General features: G+C 43.0%; 2 protein-coding genes across 7 annotated transcripts; one reads left to right on the top strand and one right to left on the bottom strand.

Moving 5' to 3' along the window:
• Positions 1 to 1,275: 1,275 nt before the first annotated feature.
• On the bottom strand, positions 1,276 to 7,478 carry LOC146202727 (uncharacterized). 6 transcript variants are annotated; one of them, XR_014703739.1, is made up of 4 exons: positions 7,189 to 7,478; positions 4,250 to 4,435; positions 1,501 to 1,615; positions 1,279 to 1,432 (listed from the first exon to the last, which is right to left on the bottom strand). XR_014703739.1 is itself a non-coding variant. In XM_084588279.1 (2 exons), the coding sequence occupies exon 1, from the start codon at positions 4,227 to 4,229 to the stop codon at positions 2,361 to 2,363; it is 1,869 nt and encodes a 622-aa protein (XP_084444405.1). In that variant the 5' UTR covers positions 4,230 to 4,243; the 3' UTR covers positions 1,276 to 1,432; positions 1,501 to 2,360. The 6 variants fall into 6 exon arrangements, 1 of the variants encoding a protein (XP_084444405.1); XR_014703742.1 differs by lacking the exon at positions 7,189 to 7,478 and adding an exon at positions 6,011 to 6,162 and having other exon boundaries at positions 4,287 to 4,435; XR_014703738.1 differs by lacking the exon at positions 7,189 to 7,478 and adding an exon at positions 6,011 to 6,148.
• A 659-nt stretch (positions 7,479 to 8,137) lies between these two features.
• LOC146202726 (uncharacterized) lies at positions 8,138 to 13,306 on the top strand. Its single transcript, XM_084588278.1, has 2 exons — positions 8,138 to 8,894; positions 9,435 to 13,306. The coding sequence occupies exons 1-2, from the start codon at positions 8,774 to 8,776 to the stop codon at positions 9,638 to 9,640; spliced, it is 327 nt and encodes a 108-aa protein (XP_084444404.1). The 5' UTR covers positions 8,138 to 8,773; the 3' UTR covers positions 9,641 to 13,306.
• Positions 13,307 to 16,720: the final 3,414 nt, after the last annotated feature.

The following is a 16,720-nucleotide window of genomic DNA, read 5'->3' as shown; positions in this document are numbered from 1 at the left end:
ACGACGCTCGACATCTGCATGAAACTACGACCTGACTAGCTTCTCTTCGCACTTCATTTGAAATACAAATAAGCGAAACGAGACTACATTTCATTATGTTAATGCTTTGACACTCAGCTAGTGGAAGTGGGAAAAACAAAAATGCAGCATTTCAGCATACTAAATTTTTCCAGTAGATTAGGCATTGATCACGAAGCTTCTCAGGCAAGCCTAAATTGTGCAAGCAAACCTAAATAACAGCAAAAAAATATTTTTCTGCACCCTTTCCAGTGTTCTTTTGTATTTAGAAGCAGCCATCTATTAGTACAAATTTTCAAGCTTTTTTTAAGGGCATCATACTTAAAGCTTTTGTTTGTTTTAGCGAGCCCTCCCATCTCTATTGACAATGTGTGGGGTAGCTGTGATTCAGTCACTGGAAAAGTTTGTCTTCACTGAAACATGCATGCAGCACCTAGTTTCAATGGAATTTTGTTTCTGCACAGTCCTATTAGGGAAACCAAACAAATGGTCCCACATCGCTCACCTTATCCTAGAATTTGTTGCATTCTGCGGCCTCTAATTAAATATTGAAGTTAGAATACAAATACCTATTACACTTTCAGTGGTGATCTAACACTTATTTGTATAAGTTTGAAATGTTCTTCTTCAATGTCATAATGAAGAGTTGTGCTGCCATTATGAATGTGCCTTATACCTATTCACTTAGCAAAATGCTGTCTTGTTTCTGCACATATTGCTTGAACTTCATTTAGCAATAGTTCTTCAGTAAGATAGTGCAATTAAGTTAACAAATATTCATATTTCATCATTTCTGTTTGCCACTATTGCAGCTTTTCTTCTAGTCTTGAACGAGTATGCAACATCTGGCGAGAGAGGCACCAGCCAAGATCACAAGAACATGATAAAAACTGGTTTGGACAAACAGCTGCTAGACACAGACAAGTGTTACGTGTTAAGTTAATTTTGCAAATTTGTGTGCTTACATAACTATATCTAATTCACTGTGCAACCAATACCCTTGGCTATTACAACAGTATTTTGCTGCCATTCATACAAGTGCTGAAGAATGTGGTTCAGCAATGTCTGATGCCTGAAACATGTCATTATTAGGATAAATGATTGTGATTCATTGCAGTGGTGTGAACACATATCACCACCAAGTGTTGTAGTTTTCTTTGTGTTCAGTGCACTGCAGGCAGTGTTGCTTATATATCGAAATCCCTGGAAGCATGCATGTAGAAACAAGTGAGAAGACAACACTTTTGCAAGATCAAAATCAATAAATATTTTCATTGAAGTGCTAGGACAAGCAAATTCCAACATGAGGTGCAGGATGCGAATTACAACCAGATATCCCCATTAACTGAATGGATTCTTGAATGCAATTGTGAAAGGCAGCAATGGTGTCCATGTCTCTTTGCCTGTTTGTCCTCTGAAATGCATTACAGTGGGATTAATTAGCATGGAAAGTTCTGTTTATTTCGGTATGCATACATTTACCTGTCTTGTGATAGTGCACAATGCTGTCAGCCAGAAAATTTGTCTAGAACATGTTTGTATGCAAGCTCCACTCTAACAGCAATTTTTTAATTGCCAGTAGCATGCAGCCATGGACCTGGGTGAAAATAAAACATACAAGTGAGAAACATGACAAGGCATTCAGGTAAAAGCTCTGTTGGTCCGTGGGTGCAAGCACCACTCTTACGAAGCACCATGGCATTATAAAACACCTCGTGTCTGAGCACTCCTTCCTTTGATTGAAGCAATTCTGTTTTTTGTTAGCTCATAGCTCAGGTGCTTGGTTAGAGCCTCCCTATCCGCCACCTGGGAGACGCGCTCTCTAGCAGTCAGGCTCTGCCGAGAGAAAAAATGTTGTCTGGCTCTGCCAGATGCAGCGCACGATGTGCGAGATGCTGCGCTGAAAGAAAAAGTATACTTACCTGCAGCACACATGACCAGCGTGTTAGTGGTGCACAATGATGGGCTGGAAGGAAAAGTACTTACCTGCAGCATATATGGCCAGCTTGGAGGTGTTTCTCGCGCTCTAACGCACACACCAACCAACTGGTACCATACAGCTGCAAACTTCACCTACAGCTAGGTAAGATCATACAGGAAGCACAAGGACCTTTACAAATGTAGTGGCGGTGATTTCGGCAGAGATGAAAGGCTCAGTCAGTCTAAGGCAGTGCTCTTCTCAGAAGTAGGAATTCACACTTATTCCAAGTACATGCTAGTTTTCTGGGTTAAAAAAAAATGTAATTTGAAGTTAAATTTTCATGCTTGCTTGTGCATTTCCTGCTTCACATTATCTTCATAGATCTGTGCAGAAGAGTGGCATAGGGGTTCCATTCCACTTTTCAAAGATATTCATGTCCTGAAGATGTAATTATAAGAGTATCTTCGGTGGTGCTGTCGAGGATTTGCCTTTTGATACTCTCTTTCTGAAGCTCAGTTGGCTTAGAAAAACCTAAGCTGGACAACCTAGGTTTCTTAGTAGTATGAAACCTCAGTTGATGCCCAGCTTTCTTGTTGGCTGGCTCCCTTGAGTTGTGGGACTTTTGTTGCTTGTTAGTTTCTTCGTAGATCTTCAGCACAGGGTCCAAAAGCTTGCACGCTTTGTTGTGCACTTCTTGAGAAATTTCTTCTTTCACTGTATATTCCTTGATTACTTGCATCTTGGCCACAACCAACTCTGAGTTTGCCACGCTTGTTGAGGCTTCTGCTGCCTGAACACTTTCCAAGATGTGGAAAGCCTCACTTATCTTCGAAGTTGACAACACTCCTAGAGCAGTTTCAGGGATTTTCACAGCTGCTATTTCTGGTGTGCTAGCTATGACCACACCATGAATGTGTTTGCAAACTATTATGGACATCAGATGATCATAGCAAGTGCATGCATAGCTATGCACACACACCATGCACACACTGCATGCAAGAGGGCAGCAAGCACCATCTTTCACCTTTGAGACTTTGTATGCGAGGCCTTTTGTGGACTGGGATTGCACAGTCCATGTTCGATCTTCATTCCTCTCTATAGATGCTGGGCTTGCCATGGCAGTTCGATGGCTCTTCTCAATTCGACTCATCTTGCAGGTTCTCTTTTCTTTTGTGATGTGGCCTATCCTCTTCATAAAAAAATGGTATGCCATGTCCATCAGTGCCGAGATGAGCTTGTCGACACGGTGATTCTTCTTGCCTTCCAGAAAATTATGCTTTAAAGTCCTGTGCATTCTTTCAAGATGCATGTTTGTATTGATCCCGAGGCCAGTTCGAAAACTGTAGGCCCACATTTCTGGGCGGTAAGCATAGTTTGCTTTAAAATACTGCATGAACTCCTGCAGCCTGGGGTCGTTGTTGGCCAAAAATGGCTCAAGAAGCTCAGTCAACTCATTCTTGTCAAGGGATTCTAGCAGTGTGCGAACTGTCCGGTAAATCTCAGCTCCAAGTTCTCTTCCTTTGACTTTCTCCATAATCCTTCGCCTCCAGTTTTTGTCCACATGCCATGAGCAGAGCAGTCGGTGCTGAGGTGGACCCATGACAGTTGACCAAGCCTTGAAGAACTCAGATGCATCATCTGACATAAAAATCTTAGTTGATAATGCTCCTGTGGAAGACTTCACAGATTCAAAGAAGGCTGTTAAAGTTTTTTCATTTACTGTGCTGGAGATAAAGTATGCCATAGGCAGTCCTGCTCCAAATTCATCCAGCACCAGAACAGTCACTAATTCAAACTGGTATCCTGTTGTTCCATGTGTGGAATCAACACAGACTGTTCCTGAGCCCAAAACCTTCAGAAGGTCTTCCTGTGGCTCTGTCATTAGAGCAAGAGCAAAATCCTTCGTGCTGAACGTATTTGTTGAGTCAACAGCCCCCTGCTCCTTGTACAAGCGAACAACAGGTCGGTTCTTGTTCCTCGTGATTTGCACCCATGTGCTAACACTGACAGCATCACTGTCATGACATCTTTCAGGCACATTGAGATTATACTGCCGTTTGATGTTGTGTAAGGTTAAGCGATCGGTCAAATGAAGAGGAGTCAGCTTGACTGTTATTGATGCCCTTATTTTCTTCATTATAGTCTTCATGGGCACTCCTTTTGAAAGGTCACTTGCAATGATTGCTCTTTCCTGGGTGGTCATGGTGAGGTGTGCAATATCTGCATCATGCCCATAATGTGTCCTTTGGTACATCACCTTGACTTCATTCTTTTCTCTAGTAACAATCATAAAAGAAAGGCATGTCTTACCACTCTTGCAGCTTCCCTGGCTCTTCATTGCCCGTACCTTGTTCCCTCGGCTTGGCCTAGCCACTCCTGACCTGTGGCATTTATAGTACACCCTTGTACTTCCACCAGCGAGCCTTTTTTCGCCTTGAGGTGCTATGAATTTGCAGTCCTCATTCACCTCCTCTCTCGTTTTCCATTCCTGGAACTCTGTAAATTGAAAAAAAAAAAAAAAAAAAAAAAAAAAAGCAGGGCTCTGTATCACTGACAAAGTAATTTCTACACTCATCAAGCATGACTGTTTGAAAAACGTTGTGCACAACACATACTATTACTTACAGTATAATGTAGTCCACATTCCTAAAACTGCATGTGTGGAATAGTTTTTTTTTTTCCAGTATTGCTGAGTATCTTGCAATGTTCAGGGAAATTCTACCATGAAGGTTTAGTTGTTGCAACTAATTATTCTGCATATTTATCAATCTTGGGCTGTAAAATATTCTGTTCAAACTACCAGACTATAATTCGGCTAAAATGCCAACCACAAAGGTAGCTTTGCTAGTCCACATTTTTCCCCACAGTATTTTAACATTGGGATTTGCCCGCATTTTTTTCAAGTGGCAGAAACCGCAGTCGACTGTGGAAGAACCTTTTTATCTGTAAAATTGCAGATTCACAGGACCAATTAAATTTGACTGTTGTGCCGCTGGCTGGACCCATAAATACTAGAGAACACTGCACCAGACAGATGCGAATTTGTGTACCGAACATTGTGACAGTTATAGTACCGAGTGCTGCCACACCTGAGGACCATTAATTATTACAGCATATACATATAGCCCCCTTATTTTTTTCACAAACGCAGAACATTCACCTTTGTGAGGACTTTTGACCTGGGATTCGTATTTATATTATGTATATATATATAGAAAAGAATTGAAGGGGAACTGAGAACCGAGGGGCTCGCTATATATAATTGAAAGGAGAGAATAGTCTACGAGCCCAAGGCGAACATTTGGACATATATTTTTTTAATGTTTTGTTGTTGGTATTGAAAATGTTCCCCTTGGACTCATAGACTGTTCGCTCCTTTGAATTATATACATATACATTATATATATATATATATATATGGTTGAAATACATGCTTGATCTAAATAGTTGCTTACATATATGCCTTACACCAATGCGTTTCTCAAATGGAGGTGGGTGTGCGAAACCCACGCCCACGATAAAAGAAATGAAAGGTCGCGCGATAGCTCTCCGGCTTTTGCTCTGGTTAGAGTGAACTAGTTCACTCTACTCTGGTCTTGCGGGGTCCACGTAGGTTCAATGTCAATGTTAACTTCTCTAAGCGCAAGAGCGCGCGCGAAAGAAGGAGATAGGGATCGAGAGATGATCGTGCGATTGTTGATACCGGCACCACTGAAACTAGCTGATAGACGGGCCTGCAATGCGTGGCGAGCGGCATGATATGTGGAGGAGTCGAATCCCTTATTGTAGCCGCGCGCTGGCATCAAATGCGCGTTGTTTAACCGATCGATTCAATCCCAATTACACAACGTGCTTCTAGTACGCAAAAGATCGCAGCACGAATACAAGATTCGCCCTGCCCTCTACCTTATAGTCTCAATACCGGTCGCAATTGATTAAGGTTCCGCACCACCTTTCCACATGGCTGAAAACCGGTGCACTAAACAAAACCGGCAATTTCACTGAAGTGCCGATCGAAAAGCGTAGACCATTGTTCTAAGTTTCTTGATATAATTTAACATCTGTGCTTGCCTTAGTTTTCCGGAATCGGCGAAAATTGGCAGTCTGCTACAGCAGAATTTTTCACCGTGGCGAGCGGAGAACTTGATTCGACAGGCTGCTCCACCTGACGAACTACGAGACCAGCCCCCAAACTGTATTGCGTCATAGTTCGCCAGGTAGCGCAGCCTGTAAAATCGGCTGCTTCGGTTGAAGAATCGAGTAAAACAGCGCTAGGGGAGACGAAACACGTGAACGACAGACAGATGCATGCTCTGTCGTTCACGTGTTTCGTCTCTCCTAGCGCTTTACTCGATTCTTAAGCATGTGCCAACCAGACCGTATTTGCCCTCTTCTGCTTCGGTTTATTGTCTTCACTAAGCTTTTGCCGCAAATGATAGGTTTTCCTCGATTTCGGAGAAAATGCAGCATGCATAGTAAAGTGAAATTAGTAATGTAAAAACGTAGCCTTTCAAAAGGTACCTGTGGTCAGCGGCTGAGCCGAAATAACGCATTTTTTTTCCCAACTCGTATAAATATACGTATATGATGGGGTTGAATTCCAAGCTTCTCGAAGCGTCTGACATGGCAACAAGCGAACAAAAAACAAATGAAAATAAAGAAATAAAGAAAAATATCAAATAATCGAAATTATGCTTCCTATACAAAACCGACCACAAATACAGGCAAGAACAGTGCAGCGCGGACATGAACACTATATGTACACAGCTATATAATAAAAACGAGACATGAGAATTAATCAAGCTCTCAGAAAAACGGTCTATTGCGAATATATGGAAGTATTCACGCTTCCTAAAGAACAAGAACTAAAAAAAAAAAAAATATGAGACGCGGCAATACAGCTCCAGTCTGACATTAGTCTAACATTTATATATCTAAAAATGATCGAGTACATCTTAAATACAGCTTCCAGAAAACGCCTCATCAAGCTAAACGAATCGCAGAATGCCCTGCGAAATTTTGAAAGGCAGCGGATTATATAAACAGCGCATATCGCCGAGAACATGGAAAAAAATAAATTATGCTTACATGTATTGCGCATGCGAATTCGCCTGTACCAAAAGTTCAAGCCGCGAATGCTCACATCGCAAAACCGAATATATATATATATGGAATCACACATGTGCTGATCGAAGAACGAGACAGAAAAAAATAAAAAATAAAAACGAAGTATGTATATAATTACTTACCTTTGTCGTTCGCGAAGGACAGTTGCCGATGTTCGGCTGGGAACTGGTGTACGTCGCTATAGTGACGAGTCAAGTTTTCCAGCGTCGAGAGCCCGCGCAGTTGCACTCATCACACTTCAGGACAGCTCCTTTGCCTCCAACTTGTGAACATTTCTCTTATGCTGTAACATGTTCTTGCGCGCAGTGAAGACTTTGTTGCAGATGTCACAGTGCCGATCATGTAGCTGACGATCATCGTGATTGGAATCACGGTCAGCGTGCCGAGGATCGCTTTCACCCTGGTTGGAAATCCCTGCAGCCATTCCGACAGGAGCGCATGCTTCTTTTAACCTCCCGCGCGCGCTCTCAAAAGCACGGGGAATCCAGGGACTCTAGAGACAATCTGGGAAAAACACGTGTGTCCCCAACAAAACATGACGTCACAAAATGTCACGTGACTTGTGACGTCACACGTGACGTTACACGTGACGTCATGCGTGACGTCACACTTTTTGACCAATCAGCGTTTTCAGCCGATCTACCCCTAAACGCTTGTTTCGCCTTCCCCTGGCGGCGCCATATTGTCTTTCTGATTGGCTCAGAAAAGAGTCACGTGCTTCAAACTTGTGGCGCGAAACCATCAGTTGAGGCAAGCACTTTTAGCGGTTACGTCAAAATGACGTAGCAGTGAAAATTGATTTCAACCGGAGCTATTCTTGTTGACTGGATGACAAATACGAATGATTTTGGAGTGGAAGCAAAGTTACTGATGGTGGTTTGGAGAACACTTACGCTCGATTAACCAATGTGATGAAAATAATGGCATACTGGGAAGGAGCGGATGCTCAAATTTGATTGGCTGGAGCTATGTCACGTGAAACACGTGATACGCAAGCATATTTAGATTACGTCAAGTTGACGCGTCATGACGTAACTGACGTGCCGCCATTACCGAAAATGCTGACGTTTGGCCGCCATAATTTCGCCGAGTGGCGAGGCACCCGAATTATGCTAATGAGGCTATGGCGACAGGCAAGCTGATTTATGCAGCCGTTAGCCTACCGTAGTTTCTTAGCTTGTTATTAAAAGTAAAAGGATAACTTTATATACACCTTGTATGGCTTTTTAAACGGAATAGAAAAGCAAATTATGAGCGCGTATGAAATAAAGGACGTTTGAGACAATCTCTAATGGGGGCAGAAGCATGCGGCCGCGTGACGGCGCTAACTGCTTTCTTATTTCAAACCCTTTCTTCCCATGGTAAGAAATTATTGGTCTGCGCGGTTATAATAACCCAGCAATGGCGGCGGCCATGGAGGGAGGTACGCTTACATAGAGGAAGGAAAGAACTTGTACGCTTACGAGCGGTCTTCGTGCCGTTCGTCGTCTGCAAGTAGTGATCGAGGATTTGCTGCAGCACAGCAATGCTGTCGAATTGTCTTGAAAGATAGCTCGTCAGTACAGTCAGATCTGAGGAGTGTAGTGTGGCGGCTTTGCAAACTCCGAAGCGAGAATTGCCCTGCGCTCGGAGTGTTGAACTGTTGAGCTACTGGTGTTTCGGGTGGAATCGGCAGTGGTGAACGCCTCTGATGTAGGATGGCACGAAATGTATTCGTTCGGCCGAGCAACGAGCTCCTGGAATGTGTCGGGCTTGTCGATGGGTGTCGACCAGCAAGGCAACGCAGTCAATCTGCTGGAAATGCTGCAGCACGTCGAGCATCACAGAGGTAAGCGCAATAGGAAAACCTGTAAAGGTGACTGTTCATACAGTGTCATTCGCATTCAAGTTGTACACAGGCGGGAAATGACTGAAGATTAAAGGAATACTTACAGGACGCATGCGGCGAATCCGATATTTTTAATCAGCACTATGCGTTGCTTTTAGCTGCCTATTTCTACGACGCATTATAATTTTCTTCAACTTCTCTACACTGCACAAACTTAAAAAAAAAACAAAAAAACCTGAGTGTGCTCGTAGTTGTCAAGATTTCTTGGTTAATGGTTTCGACGACCGATAAAGGAAAAACATGTAAAATCGCCTGATATAAGTCGTTCCTTTAGTTGCAAAATAGAAAAAGTTAACCTTCGCACTACAACCTGTTACGGAAATGGTTCACTTAGGTATAGGTTTTGCACTGACCATTTCTTGCATTCATAGATTACACTTTACCGCAGCATAGCTTGCAGCTTTGATGATTTTGAATGTTCCTGTGCCATGCGTGTTTGATATTTTATTTGCATATAATTTAGGCACTAAACATTTGCAGGTGATCGTGTGGACCTTGTGCAGCCGTTGCAGCACTTCCGATCCGAGTCATCATGTGGGCGAGAAGTCCTGGGGCCATATTCAACATTAACCTCTGTGCTAGGCTTGTATAATCTGGGAGGCCGCGCCTTGTCCCTGGACGGCCACATCAGATGTGAAGTGCTATGCAGATGGACAGCTCTTGTTGAAGATCGTTACAGCTTGTAGTGTGTGCAGATCACATGACATTGACGCCACCTGCAAATGGTAATCGCAGCAGGAACATCGACAAGTACAAGGAAGAGGACGTGCAACATTTATATTAACTCGGACAGGAACAACTTGATCACCTGCACTTGAGATTTTCACTCGCTGTCATGATTTTGATATATGCCACAAGTGATCAATGTGCACATTCTTACTGCTTCATGTTCGATAGCATACTGCTGAAAAGCCGTCCAAGTCTTAATTTTTTCTGTGGTTTTGAGATATAACCATCTCTTTGGTGTACATTTTGTTGATAGCATGTGCAAGAACCAAGTTCAGCTTTGGGGTGGCGCAGTGGTTACGGCGCTCGACTATTGTTCCCAAAGACGCGGGATCGAATCCCGGCCTCGGCGGCCGCTTTTCGATGGAGGCGAAAAGCAAGGCGCCCGTGTGCTGTGTGGTTAGTGCACATTAGTGCGATGTTAGAACCCCAGGTGGTCGAAATTTCCGGAGCCCTCCACTACGGCGTCTCTCATAGCCTTAGTCGCTTTGGGACGTTAAACCCCACAAACCAAACCAAACCTTTCCTTGGTGCTATAATTTTTTGTCTACCATCTGTAGACATACTGAGTGTATTCTTCTACAAGTGCTGTGGCCCTTGCTGAGAGCTGTCATTCTTTGTTGTATACTTTGCTTTTTTGTGTTCTGCTTAAACTCAGTGTGCATTTTATTAAGTGCTTCATGTCAATGAAACACAGAAAGGTACAAAAACGTTCTCCTTCTACCTCCAGAAGTGCCATTCTGAGTAGGACGTGCATGCACCAATAGTTCACAATTCACTTTGGTGTTTGTGGCAAGCAGGCAGTCTGTGATGTACTACTTCAGTGAGAATATTTGACATACGTGCACCCTGGTGGATGTGTCTGCAGTCGTTTACCATAGCAGAGTCCATTTCGTTACATCTATCTTGTGTGCTACTAGGGTGAAACGTAAGGTGCCCACTGTATTTTCCCACAAACTGCAGAGTGAAGCGAGCTGTGCTTCTTTGTATTTGGTTGCCTTTATGCTTGTTTTCTATTGCTTTCTTCATATGCTGAATGTAGATGAACAGCAATCAACTAGTTTTCCCAAGGATAATTTGTGCATCTATTTGGTGGTCATTGTCTTTCATTGTTGTATGCACGGAAAATGAGGCCCCCGCCAACTTGTCAACCCAATTTGGCAATTTTAGATTCCACTTTTGCAAAATTTGCCAGGTTCATTTTGCACTGCAATTACTGATGCTTTGTAGTAATGTTAATCAAGATCCCAGATAACCTGTTTAACCTCTGCATCATTTGTGTGGCTCGGCTATCAATGAACATTTTTGTATTCTTCAGTTTTTTCACGAAGGCAACTATTGACTTCTCTGTTTTGTAACTAGGTGATATTGATGTGCATGTGCACCCACTGGCAAAAGTTCTTGAAGGTGGCTTTGCAGGGGAAAGAATGCATTCATTTGTGTACGAGATAAATTGCTTGACATTTCATGTTTCACTATATAACCCATAGTCACAATAATGATGCACAAGCGCAGGAATGAAATAAAAACTTTTTGATAAGATTGTCCTTCATAAATTTTTGACTGCAGCTCTACAAAATGCTTTGCTCCTTTTGTACATTGCTACATATCTTGTTCCATAAAATATCTCCCTCCATGATAGCGTTGTGTGTAGACCTTCCATACCCCTATTATGAGGCTGCTATCTGGGCCAGTTGCTTCTTGACACATTCTTGCTGCTGCCACATGCCCTCCGGCACTCACATATGTTAAAAGAGGGTTGGCAAAGCTCACATATTCATGCTCTAAGCCACTGAAGCATGGCTTCATCACTCGAGATGTTTATCGAATGATTGCAGCTGTGTATAACTGCTTCATTATTTTTTTTCTGTTAGTTGCTTTTGTAGCCTTATCTTCATTGTTCTTTGTGAGCTTTAAATTGAGAATTTTAAGGAAGGGGCATAAATTTTATGCCAATCACTTTCATTTCATTTATGTAGGAGCACTTTCAAGGAAACTTGTGTTTCATCATCACTTTTCAACATTTTGTACCATTGTGCTAGTACTGAGTTGTATAACTTTTTGCTCTCATAAGTGACAGCTGCGCTAGTTTCACTTACACCTATCCTATTGTCACATTTTCTACGTTATCTAGTATCCCTATGCTTTCCTATTATATCAGCTTCAGCAATCCTCTCTGCATTTAACCCTCAGAATGTGTTCCATATTTTGCACGTCTGCTATGTGTACAGCCTAAATTGAACACCACAATATATTCTTAAGATTGCATTCAAAAGGTAACTTCCTGAAGGTACAATCCTATTGAACACAGTAGACGTCATACTATCCATAAGTGAGCCATCTTTTTCATGATGTATTGAAGAATTTGTGAACACAGCGATTTCATTTTATCTTGACCACATTCATCTGTTGTTTCTGTGGTACAGCCTCTGCCACAGCTGCATCTATAACTTGGCTCATGGCACTGTGGTCAAATGTCTTGCGAGCCAGCAGAGCCTAATGTAGCGTAGATGTTCAGCTATTGGCTTCTTGCTTTTTTTTTTTTTTGATGCAGCAACGTTAAAGCCTCTTTTCTGCACAAAACGCGACGTTGTGAGTGGAAAATCTTGGGCACATTTCAGACAGGTGACATGGCCGAGTACTCAATGTGATGTCTCTGGCTTCACCTTTGAGATGAATGTGTGAGGTGATAAACCTTGCAGGATCTTTGGGTAATAAGACAGGCAACCCTTAGGCCATGGAACCGCATCCGTACAGCTTGGTTAGAGTGGGCTTTATAGGTATCTAGACAAGTGGTCTTCCACATAATTGGATAACTTACAGGTATACGCTACTGATATGTATCATAGAATAAATACTAGGTGTTAGCAGTAGCAAAGTCGATTCACACGAATGAGAGTCTGCAGACAGGAGCCATAAAAGCTGTTGTGTCATAGCGGTAAATGCTGAGCTTGCGTGTCCCCACAATTGTTTTTAGAGCATGAAGTTTTCAAGTGCTGTGCTGGTTTGCCTGATAGCCGTCACATTGAGTGACTTGCTGAAATATTGCTTAAGGCTTGTCTTCCTGAGACAAACATTTCTGCTTTTTGGTAGACTGCATAAAGGGAACATTCTAGGTGTGGCAGGCATTTATGCACAGATAAAATCATTCTTACACTTACTATAACTACCTTTGCCCTGTCCATAACGGAATCAGGGAATACTTGCTCTGTCCCAGGTGCCGACTACCATTTAAATGACGTTGAGTTCCATAATCTTTGATACTGGTAATACTGCGGAACGCATAGCATCCCTTGACTGTAGTTGCAGCCTAGTGGTTTGAGCATTTGGGGACCAATCCTCAGTGGTGTTGGGTACTCTTTGGTAAAACAGTGGGTGCTTGCTTTGCTGGTGCTGGGGTTATCTTGGGCCAAACACTTGGAGAATGGGTTTTTGACCCTATCTTGTGTTCCCTTGCTTTGTATAACTAATTTCTCTTCTTTGGTCTCCAAGGCCGTGCCACCTTTCAGATATGGCGATGAGCTGTACAACAATACTGTAATTACTTGAATGTGTGACAGCCTTTCATTTTAGGCTGTGTATTGTAGAGTGTGCAGTGCTGTAAATAAATTTTGTATTGTTTTGTATATTGTAATTTTCAGTTTTTTTATAAGCAAGGCTTCATGTCAGGTGCATGGAAAAAAAAATGCCAAAAAGTACCGAAAGCAAATGATACACCAATTGTTAGTCAACGACGAGCTGTTTAAAGCTACAGGGAATGTGTTACGTGAGTAGCAGGTCTCTTAAAGTGTGCATGTTTTGCCAAAATAATGGACAGAAGCTATACTGCAACCTGTTGGAAAAACCATGCATACAAGACACACTAGCTGCAAATCATACGCTCATTTAAACAAGCCATCACATTTAATTTTCCAATGATATGCAATCAGAATATCGAAAAAGTAAATTCCATGCTTTATTCCCATATTTATGCCCGTATTCAGGTGAGGTTCATTTGAGCATGTTTTTGAGTCAGAGTGTAGAGAGTGGATGTTAGACAGTAGCGCGTTGGACATTATGCATTGCTGGAAGAGCACACAGGGGATGGCAAAGCCAATACAAATCATACAGTATTATCACCTGGCATTAATGACCCTTTGCCAAAAAATCCAGAACACCACCCGATTGCGTTGCTGTCTCTCCTAAAAATAATGTACTGCAGGCCACATCAGCCTTGCAATTCATGCCTCTTTTTGTCTAATATTGTCCCTGTGCATACTTCTGTTTTCCTTTTTTGTTGCTGTTACTTTTTACTTACGGTGTCCTTAAAGTCATGCTTGTTTTCCCCTTTGGCTCCCTTGCTTCACTCAGAGACAGGTTTGGGCTCTGTGTAGCATGTGCACTGGTTAATGTGTGCATGAATGCTACATTCAATGACAATTGCTTCAAGAAAATGGTTTTCATACTGCATCTAGCTCATTGTAATTAGGCATCATATATCATATTCACTCTTCATGTCTGTTCCTTCACTTCCTGAGCGTCAAATAGTATATGTGAAGGCATTTCTCTAGCCGACCTCTTCACCCTTTTCTCTCCTCTGAAGAATCTTGTTGCACTGAAAGAAAGTGCCAGATGCTATTGCAAGTGCAAAACTGGTAAACAGTAGCAAAGGAACTAGGCTGTACCTGACAAATTTTGTTTCACTTGTGACATTGTGGTGTGATGTGTACCTGCATCAGACGAACAGTGTTGCTACTTTTATAAAATGTTTTTATGTAACATGCTCAGAAACCAAGGAGAATATTTTTTTTTATTTTAACGAGGTAATACATCTGCCACAACAGAGTGACACACTCTGCATGCGGCGAAATGTGCATACAGCGTGCTATGTGTAATTCAGGGCACATTAAATGCCATCAGCGTGAAAGCTAACCTGTTGTTGCCAGTGGGCATCTGGCTACACTTTTTATTTCATTTTGATTGCTGCCAGAAAATCTTCTCTGCTTATTTTTGTGACGAAATTCGCGGTAACGTATCCTGTGCGGCAGCGTGAAAACGTCCCAGCCGCGATGGCTCAATAATGATTATAGACGCTCGGCTCTCTGATCCGCAGTATGTGCGTTGCCCAGCCATGACGATCGCATTTCGATGTAATTAACGCGCTAAATGTGGTCCGACGTCAGCGCAGGCTAAGATCGCCAGATATATGGCCTAATCGAGCTCTCCACTATGCGTGTTTTCGCTACGCCGCTCCACCGGGCCGACATCCGCACGCTACGTCACTGAAGCCGACACGCAGCCGTAGCAGACTTGCTAACATATGATGGAAGCGGTGGGCTGCCGCAGGCAGTTTCCAACGACAGTGATACCTTGAGAAGGCCAGCATTGTCGTCGAACAGGTGTGTCTCTTCTCTAGTGGCAACTGCAGCCCGAAAATCTGCTGGGCACTTCCAATTCTCAGTATTCGTAAACAAATTCTTTATAGCCACTAGCTGAGAAGTGAATGTGCAAAGCTCGATCCTGATACTCGCCGATTTCTCTGCGCGACTAAGTCCATAAATGAAACACGCACAGCTAGCCACATGCACTCATCTCAAGTAAGGCATCGCTCACACTTGACGACCGGCTGTTTGTGGGGTTTGCGTCGAGTACCGCCGTTCGCTCAGCCTATACTGCTGCTGGACGTCCGACAGCGTACGTGTACTATGATGCACTGTGGTCGCAACGACCGTAACTAATAGTATAGTACAGCCGCAACGTATATGTAAGTATCACTATCTCAGCCTTGCCCTGCCGCGCGACGCGTATATGCAGCGTAAACACGGTTCTCACCGACCCTTCAGCTTCTCGGCATCGCAGCGTTGGCTTTTTTGTAATCGGCGCCAAGTAGCAGACGACGGCGTTATTTTTTGTAACTTTTTTCCTTGTTTTTTAAATTTCGTCACCAATTTCTGTGTTTACGTGCTTTAGCACCGCCTCAATTTTCACGTCACGGGTACGTCACAACATGGCCGAAAAGGCGAATATCGAGGATCGGGCCCCTGGTCTGTTAGCGATGCGATACATCGCTCTCGTATGATTTCCAAGGAAACCGCAAAAAAAAAAAAAAAAAAAAAAAAAAAAAAAAAAAAAAAAATCGATTTTTGATTGCTTTCCGACGGTTTTTTTTTTTTTTTAAATAACTATTATGACACCCATAAACACAACAGCAGATAGAGCTGTTAGTTTAAAAGGACGTTTTCTCTTTGCGGGGAGCCATATGAACGTGTGTCAAGTCAGAAAGCGCACACTCCTGCAATGTGCTAGCTTCGCTCTCCATGTCGTGCTTCTAGGTCTTCTACGTACGTCAGGCTAGGCTTCCCAAAAGCGAGCGCCGAGAACAGCTGGAAACTATCATTAGGAAGTCGTTAGAAAAAAAAAAAAAGCTTCCGTTGGGCAGGAAGGCTCCGCGCTCTCTACAACACAGGCCGTGTCCGAAGACCTGCCAGCGCTGGTTACAACAAATTTTAGTAGTTGTTACAACTTTAGAGCTCGAGCTTGGTCAAAAAAAAAAAAAAAAAAAAAGACCCGTTTGTGTGTGTGTGTGTGTGTGTGTGTGTGTGTGTGTGTGTGTGTGTGTGTGTGTGTGTGTGTGTGTGTGTGTGTGTGTGTGTGTGTCGCGTGCTGCGCGCTCGATACAAATAAGCGATCGCTCGCGCATGCTTGAAAAAACCTAGAGTCAAGTACTGTACAAAAAAGAAAAAAAAAAGAAAAGTGGGAAATGCGCAGCCGAAACGAAAAGCAATGGGTGCGATATGAGATTCGAAATGACTAAGTAAGTACAGGCCCTTGTTTTAGTCGCTGTTTATTTTTTATTCTTACGGGAAACCAAAAAGAAATCGGAACACAGCGTCGGCGCTACTCACGGTTGCGGATCCAGACAGCCGCCTTTTACAGCGGCGCCTCCCAGACGGCGCCACATGTTCGGCCAAAGCTGCAGCGCACCAGGCCCATAGCTGCACCTTGACATTACCAAGACCGACTGAAATACAGACCTGCACAAAAAACAGGGTCCTATGGGA

Source organism: Amblyomma maculatum, chromosome 1, assembly GCF_055883805.1.
Source record: "Amblyomma maculatum isolate TAMU_Amacu chromosome 1, ASM5588380v1, whole genome shotgun sequence".
NCBI classification, from domain to species: domain Eukaryota; kingdom Metazoa; phylum Arthropoda; class Arachnida; order Ixodida; family Ixodidae; genus Amblyomma; species Amblyomma maculatum.
The sequence above is the reverse complement of the archived record's forward strand: the minus strand, read 5'-3'. Positions and strand labels throughout refer to the sequence as shown.